This window comes from Oryzias melastigma, linkage group LG10 (assembly GCF_002922805.2).
Source record: "Oryzias melastigma strain HK-1 linkage group LG10, ASM292280v2, whole genome shotgun sequence".
Lineage (NCBI taxonomy): Eukaryota > Metazoa > Chordata > Actinopteri > Beloniformes > Adrianichthyidae > Oryzias > Oryzias melastigma.
Genome location: NC_050521.1, coordinates 4,138,768 through 4,157,251, shown reverse-complemented (window position 1 = coordinate 4,157,251; position 18,484 = coordinate 4,138,768). Strand labels below are relative to the sequence as shown.

Here is an 18,484-nt window from a genome sequence, read left to right as displayed (position 1 = left end):
CCCCCCCCCCCCCCCCCCCCCTGGCAGTGGTTTAGTCCAATCAGCTCCCTGCTGCTTATAAGGCCTCTACTGCCTGCCTTTCTGTCTTGTGTCAGGCCTGACTTGGTGGTTCCAACAGCAGCAATGGTCTCCACAGCAACGGTAACTCAAAAAACACAACATTAATGAAAGTAAATTTGAATAAACCTCATAATATGTGTTAATAAATTTATATTTTAAGCCAAACAAATGTGTATCTGAAAAGAAAACATCTGAAGGTGTTTGCAGGCGAGTGTATGGTGTAGCTTACTGCTCTGATGGGGTGGCTGGGGTTGTTCGTAAAATCATGGGTCCGCAACCCTCAGGATGCGGTACCAGATGCGCACTGGTCCTCGGGACATGTCCAGTACTGGTCCCTGACCATAAACCGCATCAGGTCTGGCGTTGGGTTAGGGTGTAACGGGTTTGGGTACTGGCACGCTACGCATCACGGTACTGGACCAGTTCTGGTTCGCAGCCCAGAGGTTGGGGACCCCTGATTTAATAGGAACAGCCAGTACGTCAAAAAGTGACACAGAGAGACCCTTAAAGAAATATCAAATAGTGTCAAGTTGAGAGTGAGAGTGTGTTGCAGGATAACTGCATGACTCACCTGTTCTCCCCTCCTCAGACATTGTGCTGCAAAGGCTCTACGTAACCAATCCTTCACCTGTGCCTGCGGTGAATCTGTTGTGCTGTAAACGTGGTTCTGGGTGTGTAACTGAGAAGCTGCTGACACTGAAGGCTCCATGTATAAGTAACTGTGCTAACAGAACAATGCGTGTGTTGCAGCAGTGTGCAGTCTTAGCACTATATACTGTTAAAAGTGTGTCTTCAGGATCAGGGTTGTGTTGGCCCATGGCCGTAAATGAAGGCATGTGATTGAGTCACACACTTTCCATAATTCATTTTCTTCCTCCAGACTGACTTACAGCAGAGACTCCAAATTCTCTCCTGTAATCTCTTTCACATGAGCTGAAAGTAGATGAGCAGAAAACACAGCTAACTTCTTGTTGAACATCCAGTTAGAGATGTTCTGAGCTGTAGAGAAGTGAGCTGGAACACGCTCTGACCGCCTCAGCGTGCCTCATTTCTGAGTGTCTGACCAAGAACCACACAAACCAGACCATCTTTTTTCAACAAAGGGGGGGGGGGCAAAGATCCAATCAGTTCTGAGGAGAATTTTCAAGTTCCGTCTCCTTCAAACTCCAGTAAACAGGCTTTTTGCTTTCCTGCAGTCTGAGCTTTTCTAACAGCTCTAAAACTCAGACTAACAACTCACTGTGAAGCCACAAGCAAACCGCAAACAACGCTTGGCTCTATAGACCCACCACAGGTCAAATATGAAATACTTTTATAGGTCCCACTGCGATCATCTATTGCAAAATCTTTTCCAGTGGAATTTTTATTATGATGATGATGATTTAGCCAAAATCTAAAGACCACGTTGTTTTTAGGACATAGTTTCTGCAGAGTGGCAAGAGTTGATTAGAAATTTGCCTCTGTGTTATGGGCTTGACTGTTGGCATGGAGTAAGCCTCCACTAATTTCCCATCATCCCTCTCCTGCTAGCTTAGCCCCTCACAACAAAAGTTTGTTTCTAAACAGATCTGGAGCTGTTAGTGCTGACATGGTCTAGAGGCTGAGTGGAAGAGGTGCTCTGCTAGCTTCTCCACCCCCTCTGAGCGTTGGGGTGGAGTTAAAGTGGTGTCAACATGGTGACTTCTTGGTCAAAAGAAACTGACCTCCTCTGTGCTCTCAGGTGTGAAACATAAACCTTTCCTTTCTTCCTTACCTGCGTTGAAACCTTTGCACCGCATTGCCATGCTGATCTGTGCACCACAGAAGATCTGACCTCCAGATGCTATGACCTCTGGTGAAGTGGTTGATGGAACAGAATGAGGTTCTGACTCGACACACCCATCATTTTCTTCCCAATGAAAACCCAGATCTGCTTCTATTTTAGGCCACTTATGTCTTTTTCTTTCTTTTTTTTTTTCAGAAGAATTTGCTGGTAATATGTCATATGTCTACTCTACACGATAAGTAAGACTCCAACTACTAACATGGCTAAGACCAAAGAGCTGTCCAAAGACACTAAATTGAAGACCTCCACAAAGATGGAAAGAGCTACGGGACAATTACCAAGCAGCTTGATGAAAAAAGATCCTTTGTTGGAGTAGTTCTTAGAAAATGGAAGAAGCTAAACATGAGTGTCAATCTGCCTCAGACTGGAGCTCCAGATCTCATCTGGTGAGGTCTCAGTGATCCTAAGAAAGATGAGGATCAGCCCAGAACTACACGGGAGGAGCTGGTCAGTAAACTGTAAAGAGCTGGGACCACCGTTTCCATGGTAACTGTTGGTAAAAGATTAAGACGTTATGGTTTGGGATCATGTGTGGCACAGAAGGTTCCTCTGCTTAAACCAGCACATGTCCAGACCTGTCTTAAGTTTAATAATGACCATTTGAATGATCCAGAGGATCATGGGAGAAAGTTATGTGATCAGATGAGACCTAAATAGAACTTTCTGGTCTGAATTCCACTCGCCGTGTTTGGAGGAAGAAGAATGATGAAGACGATCCCAAGAACAACATCTGTACTGTGAAGCATGGGGGTGGTAACATCATGCTATGGGGTGTTTTTCTGCACATGGGAGAGGACGACTGCTACTGTATTAAGGAGAGGATGACTGCTACTGCTACTGTATTTGTGAGTGTGTGTATATGTAGATGTATGTGTGGGTTCCCATGCATGTGAATACACATGCATGCCTGTGCAACCAGGTGTATCTCCATGTGTATGAGTGCTCATTTGTGTGCATCTATGTGCATACTTGTATAAGTAAGACTGAGATGCCACTCCACTGAACGGTCTTATGGGTTACTAGACTGATTAATGGTCTAATACAAAAGTCTGCTCACAGATGATCATGTTGGCTGTTGTGGTGGAATCTAACAGGGGTCTGTAGGTGCTGTAAGTCAGGAGCAGAAAGCTAAAACAACTTTTCCAGCTGAAGCGACAGCCTGCGGGTCGGCAGGTCAAGCCTCAGAGGAATCTGCCAGAGGCGCCCAAAGGTACACCAGCTGCTCCCCTAAAGACAGCAGTTCAATAGAAATCCTCGCTCTCCCTTTGAAGTGTCATTGCAGAGGAATCCACAGCAGCCAGCAGCATCAGTCTCTCCTTGTTCCCTCAGGTCAGATAGCCTTCCTCATCACAAGCCGATTGATCCGGCTGGGGTCTTTGATGAAGCCCTGCAGCCCTTGATGGTTCTTCCAGACTTACAAACCACTTTGAAGAAAAGGAACACACTGAAAACATCTTAAATGCAAAGTTGCCACCATGAGGACACTTTCCCTCAGGCAAAGCTGGTCCTGGTCAGATCCGGGTCTGGTTTCCTGTGATGGTCCTCTTGGTTGGGAGGTGTGAAAGTTTCCCTGAACTTTGGCTTAGATCAAACAAGAGAACTCTGCAGATGAACTGTGATGCGCTTCAGTGCGACCGTAAACAGACTTTCTCCTGATCAAAGAGAGGAGGAGAAGCCAAGGCTGGAATGTCAAAAGCTTTATGTATTTGGAGGGAAAAAGCCACGGCGGATGTGTTTCCACTAACTATGGACTTGCACGAATTGGAATGCTTTAAATCTGCCTAATGGAAACACGACAATTTTGAAAAAACCTGCATTTATTGGAAAAAGTTTAAGCACTTGTAGGAGCTGTTTTTTGAGACGTATTGAAATGGACATTTCGTAAAACTGCATTGAAAACACTTTTTGAAATAAATAAGTCAGGTGACCAGTAGTGAGCTCACCACAGGAGGCCCCACAGCGTCCGTGGTGCAGCGGTGGGGCGGTCAACCTCTGATTGGAAGATCGCAGGTTTGATTCCAGCCTTGCCCCCCATGTGTCAAGTGTCCTTGGGCAAGACATTAAACCCCAGATTGTCTCTGGTGGAAGGCTGGTGCCAGTTTTTGGCAGCAGAGCCACCACCAGTGTGTGAATGTGTCTGTGACTGTAAATCTCTTTGGGCCTTAAAACAAGGTAGAAAAACACTTTAAGCATACACTTTTTACAGTCAGTTTATAAAACCTCTTCTGTCACTGTTCTCAAAGTCAGTCTAGACCAGGGGTCTGCAACCTTTAACAGTAAAAGAGCCTTTTGGACTTGATTTCTACTGATCAAAACTTAGTAGGAGACGTGAAGTCTTAGTTTGATACTGCTGTGCATTTATGACAATGTATTTTTTTAATGATAAATATGAATTATGCTTCTTTTGTGGCATGACTAATAACAGAAATATGAAATGAAACTAGCACTTTCTTAACATGTGAAATTATTTTTTACGTCTGACAGAAGCTCGTATGATTTCCTTTCAAAATAAAAGATACCGGATCATCCCAGTGCAGCTCTGGACAGCATAAGATAAAGTGTGCTAAAAAAAATAAGAGAAGATCAGACTTTTAACCAAACTTTTGCTTAGTATTTGAAATCTGTGTATTCTGGAGAGCAAAGAGGAAAACAAGTCAGCAGGGATGTGTCTTCGAGGTGCACCTCAGCCATAAATTTATACATTTAGCTAATGTAAATTAATTAAATGCTTATTTATTCACCCTTACTTGAAAAAATACTATTTTAATTTTCTTTAGCCGGAGAGTCACTATGGAGAGGTACAAGAGCCACAAGTGGCTCTGGAGCCGCAGGTTGAAGAAACCTGCTGGTATAGCAGCTTCCACTGTAAATCTGGCATAAAAGTTTGCATTTATTTTGAATAGCTGAGAACCTGATCAAATCTTAGACCAGGAAACACCATCAGAAATGGGTTTTTGGACTTTGATTTTGAATCAGTCAGATCCAAGTTTTTGTTTGTTAACTCCAGAAAATCAAATGTTGCCGTGATTCTGCAGACAGTCCTTTAATGCTGCTGTTTGTGCCACTAACTACAGCTGTGTGACTGGAGAACGTCTGTCAGGACCAGGCACACCAAATGAAGTGGTGCAGGCACTGTGTGATCGCTCGTCCGTGAAGGAGCTCCAGTCTTTCATCTCAGCAAATGAGCGCAGCAGTAACGAGTCATCTGAGCGATCCAGCTGCGACTTCTCCACTTCCTATCTAGGCAGTGGAGGGTTCGTCGAAGATGCAGCAACTCCACGCTGACCTGGTCTCCAGATTCTTCAAAATTAGCTCCAGCTTTGAAGTGACACCACAGAATGAGCAAAGACTGAAAAACAAATGTGAAAAATGATGAAGGGCGTCTCGCTTTCATCCACGCTCTGACTGAGAAATCCCTAAAAAACAGCTCATTAAATGTAAAGTGCTCTGTGGCGTTCAGTGGGTGAAGTTCAACAACAATCTGCCGTACTTCATTAAACAAGATCAGACCAAGCTGGAACAGTATGGGGGGAGGGGTGTTCCTTGACTGTAGAGAGATGGGTGCATCTGAGAGGGGAAGTGGTGCAGAATAACACCCCAAACTGGACTGCCCGGTCTGCATGACATTTGTAAATCCTGTTCATCCAGAGCGATAACAGCCTCAGAGCAGTGAAGCACACAGGAAGAACAGGGCAGGCCGCCCCGAGTGGGATGATTAGTGGATCCACAAGTGCTTCTGCATGACGCTCACTGAGCTTTGATCCCACAGAAAGTGGGGATGAAATCAGTGTCTGGGAGGAAGGCTGTGGTGTGGTTGGAAACATCAGGGAAGAAGCAGAAACAATGTAAAGTGAAGGAAGAATGAAAGCTGGTCACGCTCAGTGTGTGAACACTAATCAGAGCAGTCTCAGATCATGTGACGTCAGAGTCGAGTCTCTTGGTGGCATTTTGGTCCTCCTTGCTCTGCAGCTCTTCCTTCTGAAAGTTCTAGTATATGTCTGAAAGGGGAAGCCGTCATTTCACCGATCTTTTTGCAGGAAGACAGCTGGCTGATGTGACCTCCTCTCACAGGTGTCTGGGTCCGCCCTTCATTGTTCCAGGGGTCAGGGGTATCACTGCCAAACAGACACTTTCTTTAGCAGCTGCGGTCCTCTTCTGCTTTTGAGTCATATGACCGCACTAACTGCAGCCTTTGTAATTAGTTAATACAATTTTAACACAAATTTTAAAATCAAATTACCCATTCAGTGCTTGAGTGTATTCACACAATAGATGACAGTTGGAAAGGTTTCCATATCCATGCTGGAAACATTTGGAATGTGTTTGGATTCTGTTTGACAAGGAACCAGACAACATGGAGAAAGTGAGAGGCATCTGTTCACCGGTTACGCTTAGACATGAAATCTTTAATGTACTGTAACTTTTCAACCGTTAATACAATAATTCCAGTAGATTCTGCTTTTCTCCTTCAGAATCTACTGGAATTACCATGTTTGAAAAGTTAGAATAATTCAAAGAACATAAACTCTGGACCTCCGGTTTAAAAGGGTTAAACCGAGCAATGAAAAATGTTCTTCACACAGCTGTGGATGTCTCTATGCTCTACCACATTTGTGTAGCCTTAAGATTCTTCTAAAGATGAATATTAGAATTTTCTGAGGCTGTGAGTTACTGACGCTCTGTCTTTGTGTCTTCCAGGTGAGCGCTGCAGAGGGAACGGATGCAGAGCGACATGACGAAGAGCTCCAGTTCTCCTTATTTATTACTTTGGCAGTGAACGAGTGCGGCGTGTGCATGAGGTCTGAGTGAGCATCGAGCATGCATGCACTCTTGGTGCCACTTAAGGTTTCATGCTATCCTTTGCAAATTTTGTTTACTTTTTATAAGGTTCCAATAAGTCATAGATCATCGTCACCGTGGAAACAGAAGGACTTTTATTATGGGTACATATGGTGTTCTGTGTTTGTAACTAGCCTCCTATTTAAGAATGTATATTTGTATGTATGATATACTCATTTAGAAACTATATAATGGACGTTTTTAATATTGCTTCTCACTACTGCACTGCTCCTGCCAAGACACACACACTAATACAATCTTACAAACACACACAGCACTGCTGCTGTGATTGCTTAACTTCAGTTCTGGGTACAGGACTGTAAACGACAATAATAATGATGATGAAGACGAAGGGCTCCCTGGTGATGCTATAGTTCCTGGCTGCCATCCTGGAGGTCCTGTGGTCTTTGACAGCAGCTGCTGGAGACTCACATCCTGGAGAACGAAGAGCATTGCTGGCAAAATGTGGACCTCTGATCCACATGTAGTTTGTTCCTGCAGTTTTTCTGCACGCCTGCACTGTGAAGCTGCTTCAGTCTTATGAAACGAGATTCTTTTGACCGGATTCCTGTTTGGTCCCAAACCTGTCTGAGGTCCGAGTTCTGCAGGTTTGGACCGGAGATGCTCCTCCTGATGGTGGAGGAGGTTTATGTCGGGGTCACCCACTCTGCAGAATGAATCCAGATGTGGTTTGATCCTCTCCAGCTTCACATCCTAGTGTTGGAGGGGGGGGGTCTATTCACTGTCAGCAGCTTCAGGGAAAGACAATCATATTCTTGGGTTTGAAATGACAGGAGCAGAGCATCCCATAATAGCTGCTGACTGGGCTCCGTCTTTGAACAGAGTTCTGAGTGGTAGGCGGTGTTGTCACAGTCAGGCGTGTACAGCGTATGGTGCTGCTAAACGAGGGGGGCTGGTCGAACTGAGCCCCAGGCTGTGGGAAATGCTCTGCTCGGTGGACCTCCATGATGGAGCCGGAGCACCAAAACACCAGTTTTAGTTTGAAAAGCCAGACTAACAGATCTCTGCTGGTGATTCTCTGCCCTGCAGAGTCTGTACCATCCAATGTGCACACAAGCGCAATAATACAAGTGACCCCCCAGCTGTGTGTCTGTGGAAACAGGCATGTGACAGAGGGTTATACAGGGCAATAGTTTAGCATCAGTGCTTCCATCCAGAAAACATGAGCTATTGTTGAGGGGGAGAAAAGGCAATAGGCTGTGCAGCTGCTGTCTGGATCCAGCCCTACATTTCCACCGTCTTTACCTGGAACATGAGCGGCAGTTCCGGATCCCATATCGGCAGAACCCATAGCGACTGTTCTGCTGGACAAATCCACAACTGATGCTTCGCCCTCACCTCTCTATGTGTTTTACGGAGCTCCAGAAGGGAGGACAGTCATGTGTGAATCTTTTCTGAATAAAATGGTGCTTACACACCGAACGCGGCAGACGCGTCAAATTCCCGTCTGCCGCCTCTCTTTTGACGCCTGTCAAATTTACTGCTCAACGTCTGCCTGAAGTTGTTCTGGAATTCATTGTATTCACTTTCAGCTTATCCCTTTCGGGGTCTCCACAGCGTAACAGCACCCACTGTTTCCCATCAGTGATTTGGCAGAGTTTTTACGCCGGATGCCCTTCCTGACACAACCCTGTACTTGAGGGGCACAGGGACCCAGTTAGGCAGCAGCATCAAGGGTCTTGACTAAGAACCCAATCTGGGTGGAGATCAGTGGACAACCCTGGGAATCGAACCCAGGGCTCCTGAGTGTCAGCCCTTCACCTAGCCCAGTGAGCCACCCAGCCGCTTTGTTCTGGAATGTATTCCTTTTTATTATTGTCTTGATGAAAAAAAGAAAAACATCATAAGCCCATGAAGCTAGAGCGCTCCGGCGTGCAAAAACGGCATTCGCAGCAACTCTCCGAGCTGCTGGGCAGCTAACCGCCAGCGACCCGCAACCTGGACAGTAGACCTCGCTAGATCTGCCGGCCACCTGGACAGCAGCGATCGGGGCCAGGGGAGCGGAGCTCACTAGCTCGCTAAGCTATCCACCAGACAGCTGGCTAGCGTATCCGTCCATCCAGCTCAATGAGCTCTGTGACGGGCTGACGATCGATCCAGGGTGTATCCCACCTTCACCCAAGAGTAACTGGGACAGTTTCCTGGAACTTAACGGCCCCAGTGGGTCGAGAAAATGCATAAAATCTCATGACAAAAATCATCACGTCGAGCTGCCATCTTGAACGTTTTTTTCTACTCTTTGATCTAGTCACTGAAAACGTCACGTTCCCAAAGCTGAGTCTCTAACTACCGGTAGTTGACGTGCTGCATCAAGCTCGCCGCGCCCGGTACCGTCCTTAGGTTGACTTAACATTAAACTTGACGCTTCCACCGCGCCGCCCGCATTCAGTGTGAATGCACCTTTACAGCTTTGCTGTAGGGAGAAACTGATGCAGTTCTATCAACACAGGGGCTTCCTTTTATTGATCAATTACTTGTTTCAAATCAACTGAAACCAGAACTTTGGCCCTGAACTGTTGCAGTGACAGGATGAACACTCACATCATCATGTCAGAATGCGGTCAAAGACAGCTTTAGATCATTTTTCTAGGAGTAATCATGTTCAGAATGATAGCATTCCAAAACTTAGCACCAGCTAGCATGAAGTGTTTCTGCACAGAAATGTGTCCTTTTTAAACAATCCGATGTTTTTCATGAACAGAATTGTTCAGGTTTAGATATTTGGATATTCTTCTGCGACGGTTCTGATGTTCAGACGGGTCTGAACCCTCTGATGCAGGGGAAGTTCACCCTCTGTGAATGGATGCTGAAGGCTGAGCATGAAACAGATTTTTGTGTCACCACTTTTGTAGCTTCCATTAGTACTAAACAACTTTACTTCTCCTGAACCAGAGAGCATTTTTGCTGTGAGGTTGTGACCCTGGCAAGATTCAGATCCGGAAGTGGATCCTGGTTCCTCTCTGGGGTCTGTCATAGTAAAGTTAGGGCTGCCACGATTAGTCGACTAATCCACGACTAATCGACTATAAAATAGTAAATGACTAATTTAATAGTCGATTAGTCGTTACTTTATGTTATATGGAGTCAGTGTTGTAAAGTTTAAAGTTTTAATGCCATTCTGCTGGCTTTTTGGACGATGTTGGCCTTTATTGAGGTTTTTTAGGCTGAGGTTTTTTGGAGTTTAGCTAATATTTCAGCTGCATGCTAACTATTTTGGCTAATTTAGACTTTTTTCTGTTTTTTTAGGCAAATTTTGCATTTAACTTATATTTTAACTGGCTTTCAGCTTCAGTGTTTTTAGCCATCAATTTAGCTATCAATTTCAGCATCTTCAGCTATCAGCACTAACATCTTCAGCAGCCAATTTAGCTTACAGCATTCACACTAGCATTATCACAGGTAATGCTATATATCTAGGTTGTAATTAGTTTAAAGCTAATGATGGTTAAGATCCGTGGCTTACACCCAGTTTATGCATGACCCGACTAATCAGAAAAAATAAACGGTGATTAGTCGACTATTAAAATAACCGTTTGTGGCAGCTCTGTAGTGAAGTCAGAGGTGTTCCTGGGAGCATCACATTACCCCACACCTGCTGCTATATGTCCTTATGATTGAATCTTTGCTTTTGGGTTGATTTGACTTTCTTTAGTCTTCATAACTTTTATGATTATTTTGTTATCAGACACACGATTTAAGTCAAACCTGACATGTTTCAACAGATACGGAACGTTATGATTATGATTATGAAAGTTATGATTCAAACTGTGTTCAAACTTTGCAAACTCTTGCTAAACGTTTGCTGATGTCTGTTCCAGTCCAGCTCATTCAGCATCTCCTGGTGTCAAACCAAGGATTTCGACATTTTTTTAAACTAAATTTGGCTTGCTGGGTATTCCAGTCTGCATGGTCACATTTATGGCTTTTCCTGAAACGATACACATAAATATTAATATCTGTCTGCTGTGCTTGTTGCTGTGCAAGCGGCTTCTTCTCAAATGTAAATGTTATCCCCAGATTTGAACCGTTACCACAGATTGGGGGGGAGGCTTGAAGAAAGGCTGTACTTGAAGTTATCTGCCGGCTTTGCAGTGTCACCCCCAGGCTGTGATTGTGCGGCAGAGAAAGGGGAGGAGAGGCGCTGGGTAATGCCAGTAAAGCGGCGTGACAGAAGAGGGTTAATGCCACGGAGCAGTGCTGCGATTGCCCGGCCCGGAGTGGCTTTAGGGGAATGCAGGCAGCATTAGCAGCAGAATAATTATTTTTGGTTTGTTGCTCCCAGTGTGCGCACATGTTTAGTGTGGAGCCACCGCACGCCGCTCCTCTGCTCTCCTCCTGCTCCTCTCTGTTTTGATTGCAGAACTCTCTCCTGTCAGTCCTAGAAAAAGGTGCAGTAAAACTGAGAAATGAAGAGAGATTAGATGATGAATCAACTTCCATGGAGTGAGATGATGACTGCGGCGGGACACAGGGTTTAACTCTTACTGCATTCAAGAAGTCATGTATGAATATGCATATATGATGAATTATAGATATGAATAAATATATTTATTTTTGTCATTTCTGGTGTGGTTTGAGAAAGTCGTCGTTGGGTCAGAGATGCATCCTTGCTGAGTCTGTGTTTGCAGCTTTTGAAAGTGCAGTTTCTCAGTTTTTGTCTTCTTAGGCTGCACTAAAAAGAAAAAAAACAGCCTTCTCACAGAGATGTTGCTTTCACTTCATCAACTCAAATAACAGTATATAGTAGAGTAGCCGTTGCATTATGTGTGTAATGTTATAATTAAAAGTGTAAAGTCCCACTGTAAATGTTGTTTAATGTTGTTTTACCTGAAATAAACTTTATTAATGCCTCAGACCTGTGTTGTGAACATGTATATGACTCGTTTACAGGGCCGGCCCTGGGCATTCGCAACCTAGGTGGCCGCCTAGGGCTCTATCTGCTGGAGGGGGCGCCAAATTGAAATGATTTTTTTTTTTTACAAGTTATCACACCACTCATTTTGTGTAATTATTATAAAATGATAATTAAAACCATGACAAAAAATAACTCAAAAGTTTGACATGATCAAAAATTTTACCTGACGCAGCCAGCCCCTGTCAAATTCAGGTGGGGTGGGGTGGGGGGGGGTGCGCGTGGTGTTATCTGATAGTGCTTCTTTAAAGCTAAAAAGATGAAAAGGACAGCTTTAAGGTCAAAAAGAAAGAAGAGGAGGAAAAACGGGCTCAAAGCAGAGGTTTATCTATGTCATTTACATTCAATTACTTGGAACCCCCCCCCCCCATTTCGGTCAAAAAATACTCTCGTTTTTGGTTGGAAAAGGAGAATTGAACTGGCGATCTGCCCCCCCTTTTTTAAACCCTTAACAACAAAAATCTTTAAACACTGAAGATGTCTGTGGAAGCATCTACCAGGCTCAGAGAGGTTAGTGGTCAGTGCAGCCGCCTTCCAATGCACAGGTTGGGGGTTTGCGTCCTGGCCACGCAGAAGTGTTATAATGCTAAAGAATGTAAGCGATTATTATTTAATTCCTGAGAATTCTAATTAAATACATATTTCTTTTAACATATTCCAAGCAGCTACTGTGTTTCTTTTTTGCATGCAGTGATATTCGTGGGGGGGTCTAAATCATGTTTCGCTGAGGGTGCCGTGCAGCCCAGGCCTGGGCCTGATCCTTTACACCATACAGTTACAAAAAGCTGCTCAGATTGGAATCATCTGGACATGGTTGTAGGTTGTATGAAAATCTTTTTTGTTTTTAGATGGATTTGGTGTTTTCTTCTTTTCTTTCTCTTCTTTATAAATGGAACTAAATTGGACTGTCCGCTTCCTCACTCCAGATCACATGCAGACCTTCAAACAGAGAGTGACTCCTTAGAGGCTCCTCACAGGAGTCGAGCTGAACCTCAAACACTCCCAGAAACACCATCGACTGTCAGAAAAACTGCAGTTGATCTAGCGTGAGTCTTGAAATTCTGCACTGCACCTCCAGAGCCAGAAGGCTGAGAGAACTCAGGCAAAGGTGGAGGAACATTCCTCGGAAACAGAGAGATTAAAGACTTTCACACAGTGCTAGAAAAAATTTAATGAATGAAAATATTATAGGCTAGACATAATGTGGCCAGGAGAGAAGATGAGCCCAAAGGGGATCAAAAGTGCTCCAGTCTTCTGAAAGAACTCCAAGAACTAGTGCTAACTATTTGTTACTACACGTTTTCTAGTTTGATTTCCCTGCAGTTGTTCCACTGACAGATGTGTTTTTTTAAGACATGTCATTTTGGGTTTTTACATGAAGTTAGACTACAAATATCTGCTGACATTTAGTGATGAAGAAAATGAACTGACCTTTGTATGTTAAAAATAGTGTAAATTCCTGTGATGACCTCTTCTGATTTGACAACACTCCATAATAAAGTGAGAAACAATGTATTTAGGGTTCACTCCCAGCAGGATTCATGCTTTCTGGAAAAAGAAGTGATTTGTTTTTACTGTTGGTCTACAAGTACAAGAAAACATAGTTACGCTTTATCCCTCTAAGATGTGGCTGGGATGTACCCCGCCGTCGCCCAGCAGGACCTCAGTGTGACCCTGAACAGAAATTGAAAATGGTGGACGATTTTCTGGTTTTTGAAGCATTCCTTTCCCTCTCCACACTAAACTCTGAAGAACAGCACTGCTGCAGGTTCAAATCCAGAGAAGAGGTGATGCAGGTCACAGATATGTCCAAAGTCCTTTTGCTAGAGTTAAAACAGACTCAAATCAAATCTAAAATAATGAAAAATACGTTTTTGCACCTTTGACTGCTGACTTTTGTTCTTTTGAGTTGTAATACTGTGTTTGTGTACTTGTGTGGGACTCTTCAGATTGTCACCACAGTCATTGACTGTAAAAGAGAACTGGACCGAGCAAGTGAGACGTCACCATAGAAAATGACTTACTTCAAGCTCCAATCAAATGAACGCAGAGCAGGCGCCATTTTTTCCCAATGCAGACGTCGCCATGTTGGAACCAGACAACGTCAGTCGGTATTGATTGGTCCAAATCAGCTGGAGTCAAAGTTGCTGTGGCAACCAGAATCACCAACTAAGAGTGGGTTTATTAGATTTCTACACCATTAACACTTGACCACAGGCTCAGGAATAGAATAGAATAGAATAGAATAGAATAGAATAGAATAGAATAGAATAGAATAGTTTTAAGTACAGACCGAAAGTCCAAATGTCAACGCAGTAAACAAAACACAAGTCACACAGAATAATTAAAATACAAGTAAAATATAAATTCTAAACTTAAGAATCTAAAGGCTTAAACAGGGTCAGGAGAATCTGTCAATCAAACGTTTTGGACAGGTACCACCTACCTTTATTTATGCATCTGATTGGTCAGTTTAAAACTTGATTAACATACAGAAAGAAATCAAATATGAGGATTATCAAAAACATGTTTAAAAATGCAGCAGAGGCAGAATGATTGTTCTGACGAATGGAATGAGTGAGTTGTTCACCTTTCGGCTCATCCCCTCAGGGGTCACCACAGCGAAGCAGCTTCCACATCCACACATTCAGTCTGGCAGAGATTTCTAGCTGTCTGTCCATCCTGACACAACCCTGTATTTTATTCAGGCTGGGGACTGGCACGGGGACATCCAGACCAAGCCACCTTGGGGCTAAATAGGTAGGCTGCAGTGAGAAGGGTTTGCCCAAAGATCCCCACAGGATTCAGCTTCACCCTGGTTTCCCATGATGCATAGCCATAGCATGATAGCCATCAATGATCATCCAAGCTTTACATTACACGAAACACAAGAATGCCCAGATATTATCTAATTTATTTGATTTATTCATGTTCTTGATTTAGACCCCATTGTTGTTTTTAACCCTTTAACACCTGAGGCGTCGGCAGTGACACTTAAACACAAAATCTTTAATGTACTGTAACTTTTCAACCGTTAACACGATAATTCCAGGAGATTGTGAAGGAGAAAAGCGGTGCGAGGCCCTTTCCTTCAGAATCTGCTGGAATGATCATGTTAATGGTTGAAAAGTTACAATAAATCAAAGAACGTGAACATTGGAGCTCTGGTGTTAAAGGGTTCATCTATATTTGTAGATTTTGTTTTCATGTTTGTCTTCTCCTGCCTTTGTCTCATTGATACTGATGTTATTGACAAATATGCCATGATTGTCTGTGAAATACTTGAATAAAGAAGGGGGGGAAACAATAACGGTATTTCTAATGCAGTCGCAGGTGCTTTATTGTGAAAGTCCTGAGCGGAAGCTGCGTCTCCGTCCTCTCGTGGGAGGGGCGGGGCCAGCTGGCGCTGCAGCCTGACGCTGAGCAGAGCGGACAGAGACGGAGCTGCGCTCGTCCTGGAGGGAGACTCGTCTGCGCCCTGAGGATTTTTCACAGGACTTCACGGACTCGAGCTGTGGATTCCCGCCGTGGCTCGCGCGGCGACGCACGTGCGCAGCAAAGCCAAGGATTACCCGGAGCGCAGAGACAAAGAGCCGCTCGCTGAGGCACCTGGAACTCCTGCGATCGGCGGCCCCCCCTCGCCATGGGGAAGGACGGACTCGCCCGCGCGGCCTGGACCTTCCGGTCGGTTCTCCTGGTTCTGAGCGCGGGGCTGGGCGCAGTGAACGGACAGTACGGGGGCGGGGAGCGGGGCATGTCGGTGCCGGAGCACGGCTTCTGCCAGCCCATCTCCATCCCGCTGTGCACGGACATCGCCTACAACGAGACCATCATGCCGAACCTGCTGGGCCACACGAACCAGGAGGACGCGGGGCTGGAGGTCCACCAGTTCTACCCGCTGGTCAAGGTGCAGTGCTCCCAGGACCTGAAGTTTTTCCTTTGCTCCATGTACGCGCCCGTGTGCACGGTGCTGGAGCAGGCGCTGCCCCCGTGCCGCTCTCTGTGCGAGCGCGCGCGGCAGGGCTGCGAGGCGCTCATGAACAAGTTCGGCTTCCAGTGGCCCGACAGCCTCGCGTGCGAGACCTTCCCCGTGCACGGCGCGGGGGAGCTGTGCGTGGGCCAGAACATGTCTGACCGCGCGGAGCCGGACGGGCCCGGGCCCTACCCCACGGAGCGCGTGCCGCCCGGGCCCCCCAGCGGCCACTTCCGTTGCCCGGCGGCGCTCCGGATGCCGCCCTACCTGAACTACCACTTCCTGGGGCAGGAGAACTGCGGCGCGCCCTGCGAGCCCAGGAGGGCGCACGGGATGATGTACTTCAGTCAGGAGGAGCTGAAGTTCTCCCGGATCTGGATCGGGATCTGGTCCGTGCTGTGCTGCGCGTCCACCCTCTTCACCGTCCTCACCTACCTGGTGGACATGAAGCGCTTCAGCTACCCGGAGCGGCCCATCGTCTTCCTGTCCGGCTGCTACACCATGGTCTCCATCGCCTACATCGCCGGCTTCCTGCTGGAGGAGCGGGTGGTGTGCAACGACCGCTTCGACAACGACATGAAGACGGTGGTGCAGGGGACCAAGAAGGAGGGCTGCACCATCCTCTTCATGATGCTGTACTTCTTCAGCATGGCCAGCTCCATCTGGTGGGTCATCCTGGCACTCACCTGGTTCCTGGCGGCGGGGATGAAGTGGGGTCACGAGGCCATCGAGGCCAACTCTCAGTACTTCCACTTGGCCGCCTGGGCCGTCCCAGCCATCAAGACCATCACCATCCTGGCCGTGGGGCAGGTGGACGGAGACGTGCTGAGCGGCGTTTGCTTCGTGGGCATCAACAGCGTGGACGCCCTGCGTGGCTTCGTCCTGGCGCCTCTCTTTGTCTACCTGTTCATCGGCACTTCCTTCCTCTTGGCGGGATTTGTGTCCCTGTTCCGGATCCGGACCATCATGAAGCACGATGGCACCAAGACGGAGAAACTGGAGAAGTTGATGGTGCGCATCGGAATCTTCAGCGTGCTCTACACCGTGCCGGCCACCATCGTCATCGCCTGCTACTTTTACGAGCAGGCCTTCAGGGAGCAGTGGGAGAGGACGTGGATCGGCCAGACGTGCAAAACGTACGCCGTGCCGTGTCCGGTCCAGAACCACCCCAACATGAGCCCAGACTTCACCGTCTTCATGATCAAGTACCTCATGACGCTCATTGTGGGCATCACGTCCGGGTTCTGGATCTGGTCGGGGAAGACTCTGAACTCCTGGAGGAGGTTTTACACACGGCTGGCCAGCAGCAAACAGGGAGAGACCACGGTGTGACGCCGCCGGCGTGCTGGACTGTACATACTCATCTGTGAGATCTATAGACCTGGTGTAAAGCTGAACGTGCTCTTCTTCAAACGCCATGGAATTAACGGAATGTGGAATGAGCGCTCCCTGATCCATGCTCTGATGTGGCCTCCTGGAGGAGTCCCTCATACCCAAGTGCTTCCTGGTGGATCTGCCTCCTTTGGACTCCTGAATGTGGGGCACTGAGGAGCGCAGCGCCTGTTCTGCAGAGGAGGTCTTCAGCTGCAGAGGAGGTCTTCAGCTGGCTCTAGAAAATGTGAATGTTCTCCATCAGGAGCATGCAGGATGCCGGCATGTTCGGTGCAGATTGAAAGCAGCGTTGATGAATTTTAAAGGAGTTCTCCTCTGAAGGAGCAGGAGGAGCTCCCACATTGGAAGTGAACGCCTTTGGTGCTGCAGCAGAGCTGACAGTTCTCTGGAACTCTGTTTTTGACTCCTTACACAAAGTTAAGAGACAGGGAGATGAATCTGCAGCCGCGATGGAAGTGACAGTCTGGTGTTTGTGGTCTTCTGGAGACCTTCCAGAATTGGGGGTTCTCCTGCTTCAGACAGGGGGGTGGAGGTTTGGAGAGAACTGGAGCTGCTCTGGTCAGTGTGGAGGTGGCGGTTTCAGGTTCCGAGCCGTCCATGTGTCTGCTCTTCTAGCAGGATTCTATGGAGCTATTTCGGGGCCATAAATATTTGAAACCCAAATAGAATATTTTGAAAAAAATATTTGTGTTTGGCCAAAAAAAAGTAAAATGTCCAAAACTTTTTGCCATTCTAAAATAAACGTAATTATTTTCAGCTGAAAATGTTCTGTTTTTAGGGTTCAAACCTCAACATTTTAATTTCAAAACTTTTTTTCACTTTCACCTGTTTTTAATCCATTTTTTTCCGTTGGGGCGGGGCTGACTGGATGTTTCTGTGACTGAGTTTGAAGGCTGTCCCGTATTAACCTGAGAGGGGTAAAATAGGGGACCTTTTTTAATTATTTTCTCTACAAAAATAAGAAAAAGATCACAGTTCAGGAGACCCGAGCAGGCTGACCCCTCTCGGGTCTCCCCGGCGTATTGAAGGAGCGAGATCCGCTTAAGTCCGGGAGGCTGCAGCCAGAGAACCGCCTGTATTTAGCACAAGATGGCGCTTTGGACGGGCTAGAACATCGTTTTGGACACGATAAAACAGCTTCTTACACCTGTGTTGGGACCTCTTCAGACTATGATGGTACAGACTAAACAGACATTTTCTGACTGTAATTATGACAGCTCTCAGAGTCAGTGAATGCAGCAGGAATAAAGTTACCACCCATTGATTTTGATTGGTAACTTCGTGTTAGCCCTGCCACAATGGGGCCAATAGTTTTGAAACTGAAATTTTCAGATTTGAAAACAAAAAAAAAAAAAAAAGTTGAAAGTGAAAAAAAGATTTCAAACTGAAAAAAAAGTTTTAAAATTGAAATTTTGAAAGCTAAAAAACAGACAATTTGAGGCAGAAAAAAATGAAGTTTATT

The 18,484-nt window shown here is 46.0% G+C and overlaps 2 protein-coding genes across 4 annotated transcripts in view; both read left to right on the top strand.

Annotated features, from left to right (window-relative positions):
* cdk14 (cyclin-dependent kinase 14) overlaps nt 1-8,315 on the top strand; it is a 172,321-nt gene extending 164,006 nt beyond the window's left edge. For all 3 annotated transcript variants that reach the window (XM_024261087.2, XM_024261090.2, XM_024261089.1), the window contains one exon: nt 6,584-8,315. The gene's annotated coding sequence lies outside the window, so the exon portion shown is untranslated. The remainder of the gene's footprint in view (nt 1-6,583) is intronic.
* Nucleotides 8,316-15,039: 6,724 nt separating this feature from the next.
* Nucleotides 15,040-17,781, top strand: fzd1 (frizzled class receptor 1). The gene has a single exon (XM_024261108.2). The coding sequence runs from the start codon at nt 15,301-15,303 to the stop codon at nt 16,960-16,962; it is 1,662 nt and encodes a 553-aa protein (XP_024116876.1). The 5' UTR covers nt 15,040-15,300; the 3' UTR covers nt 16,963-17,781.
* Nucleotides 17,782-18,484: the final 703 nt, after the last annotated feature.

Bases quoted from the DNA above. Each gene is read 5' to 3' on its own strand.
- fzd1 (XM_024261108.2), top strand. From the start codon at position 15,301: ATGGGGAAGGACGGACTCGCCCGCGCGGCCTGGACCTTCCGGTCGGTT.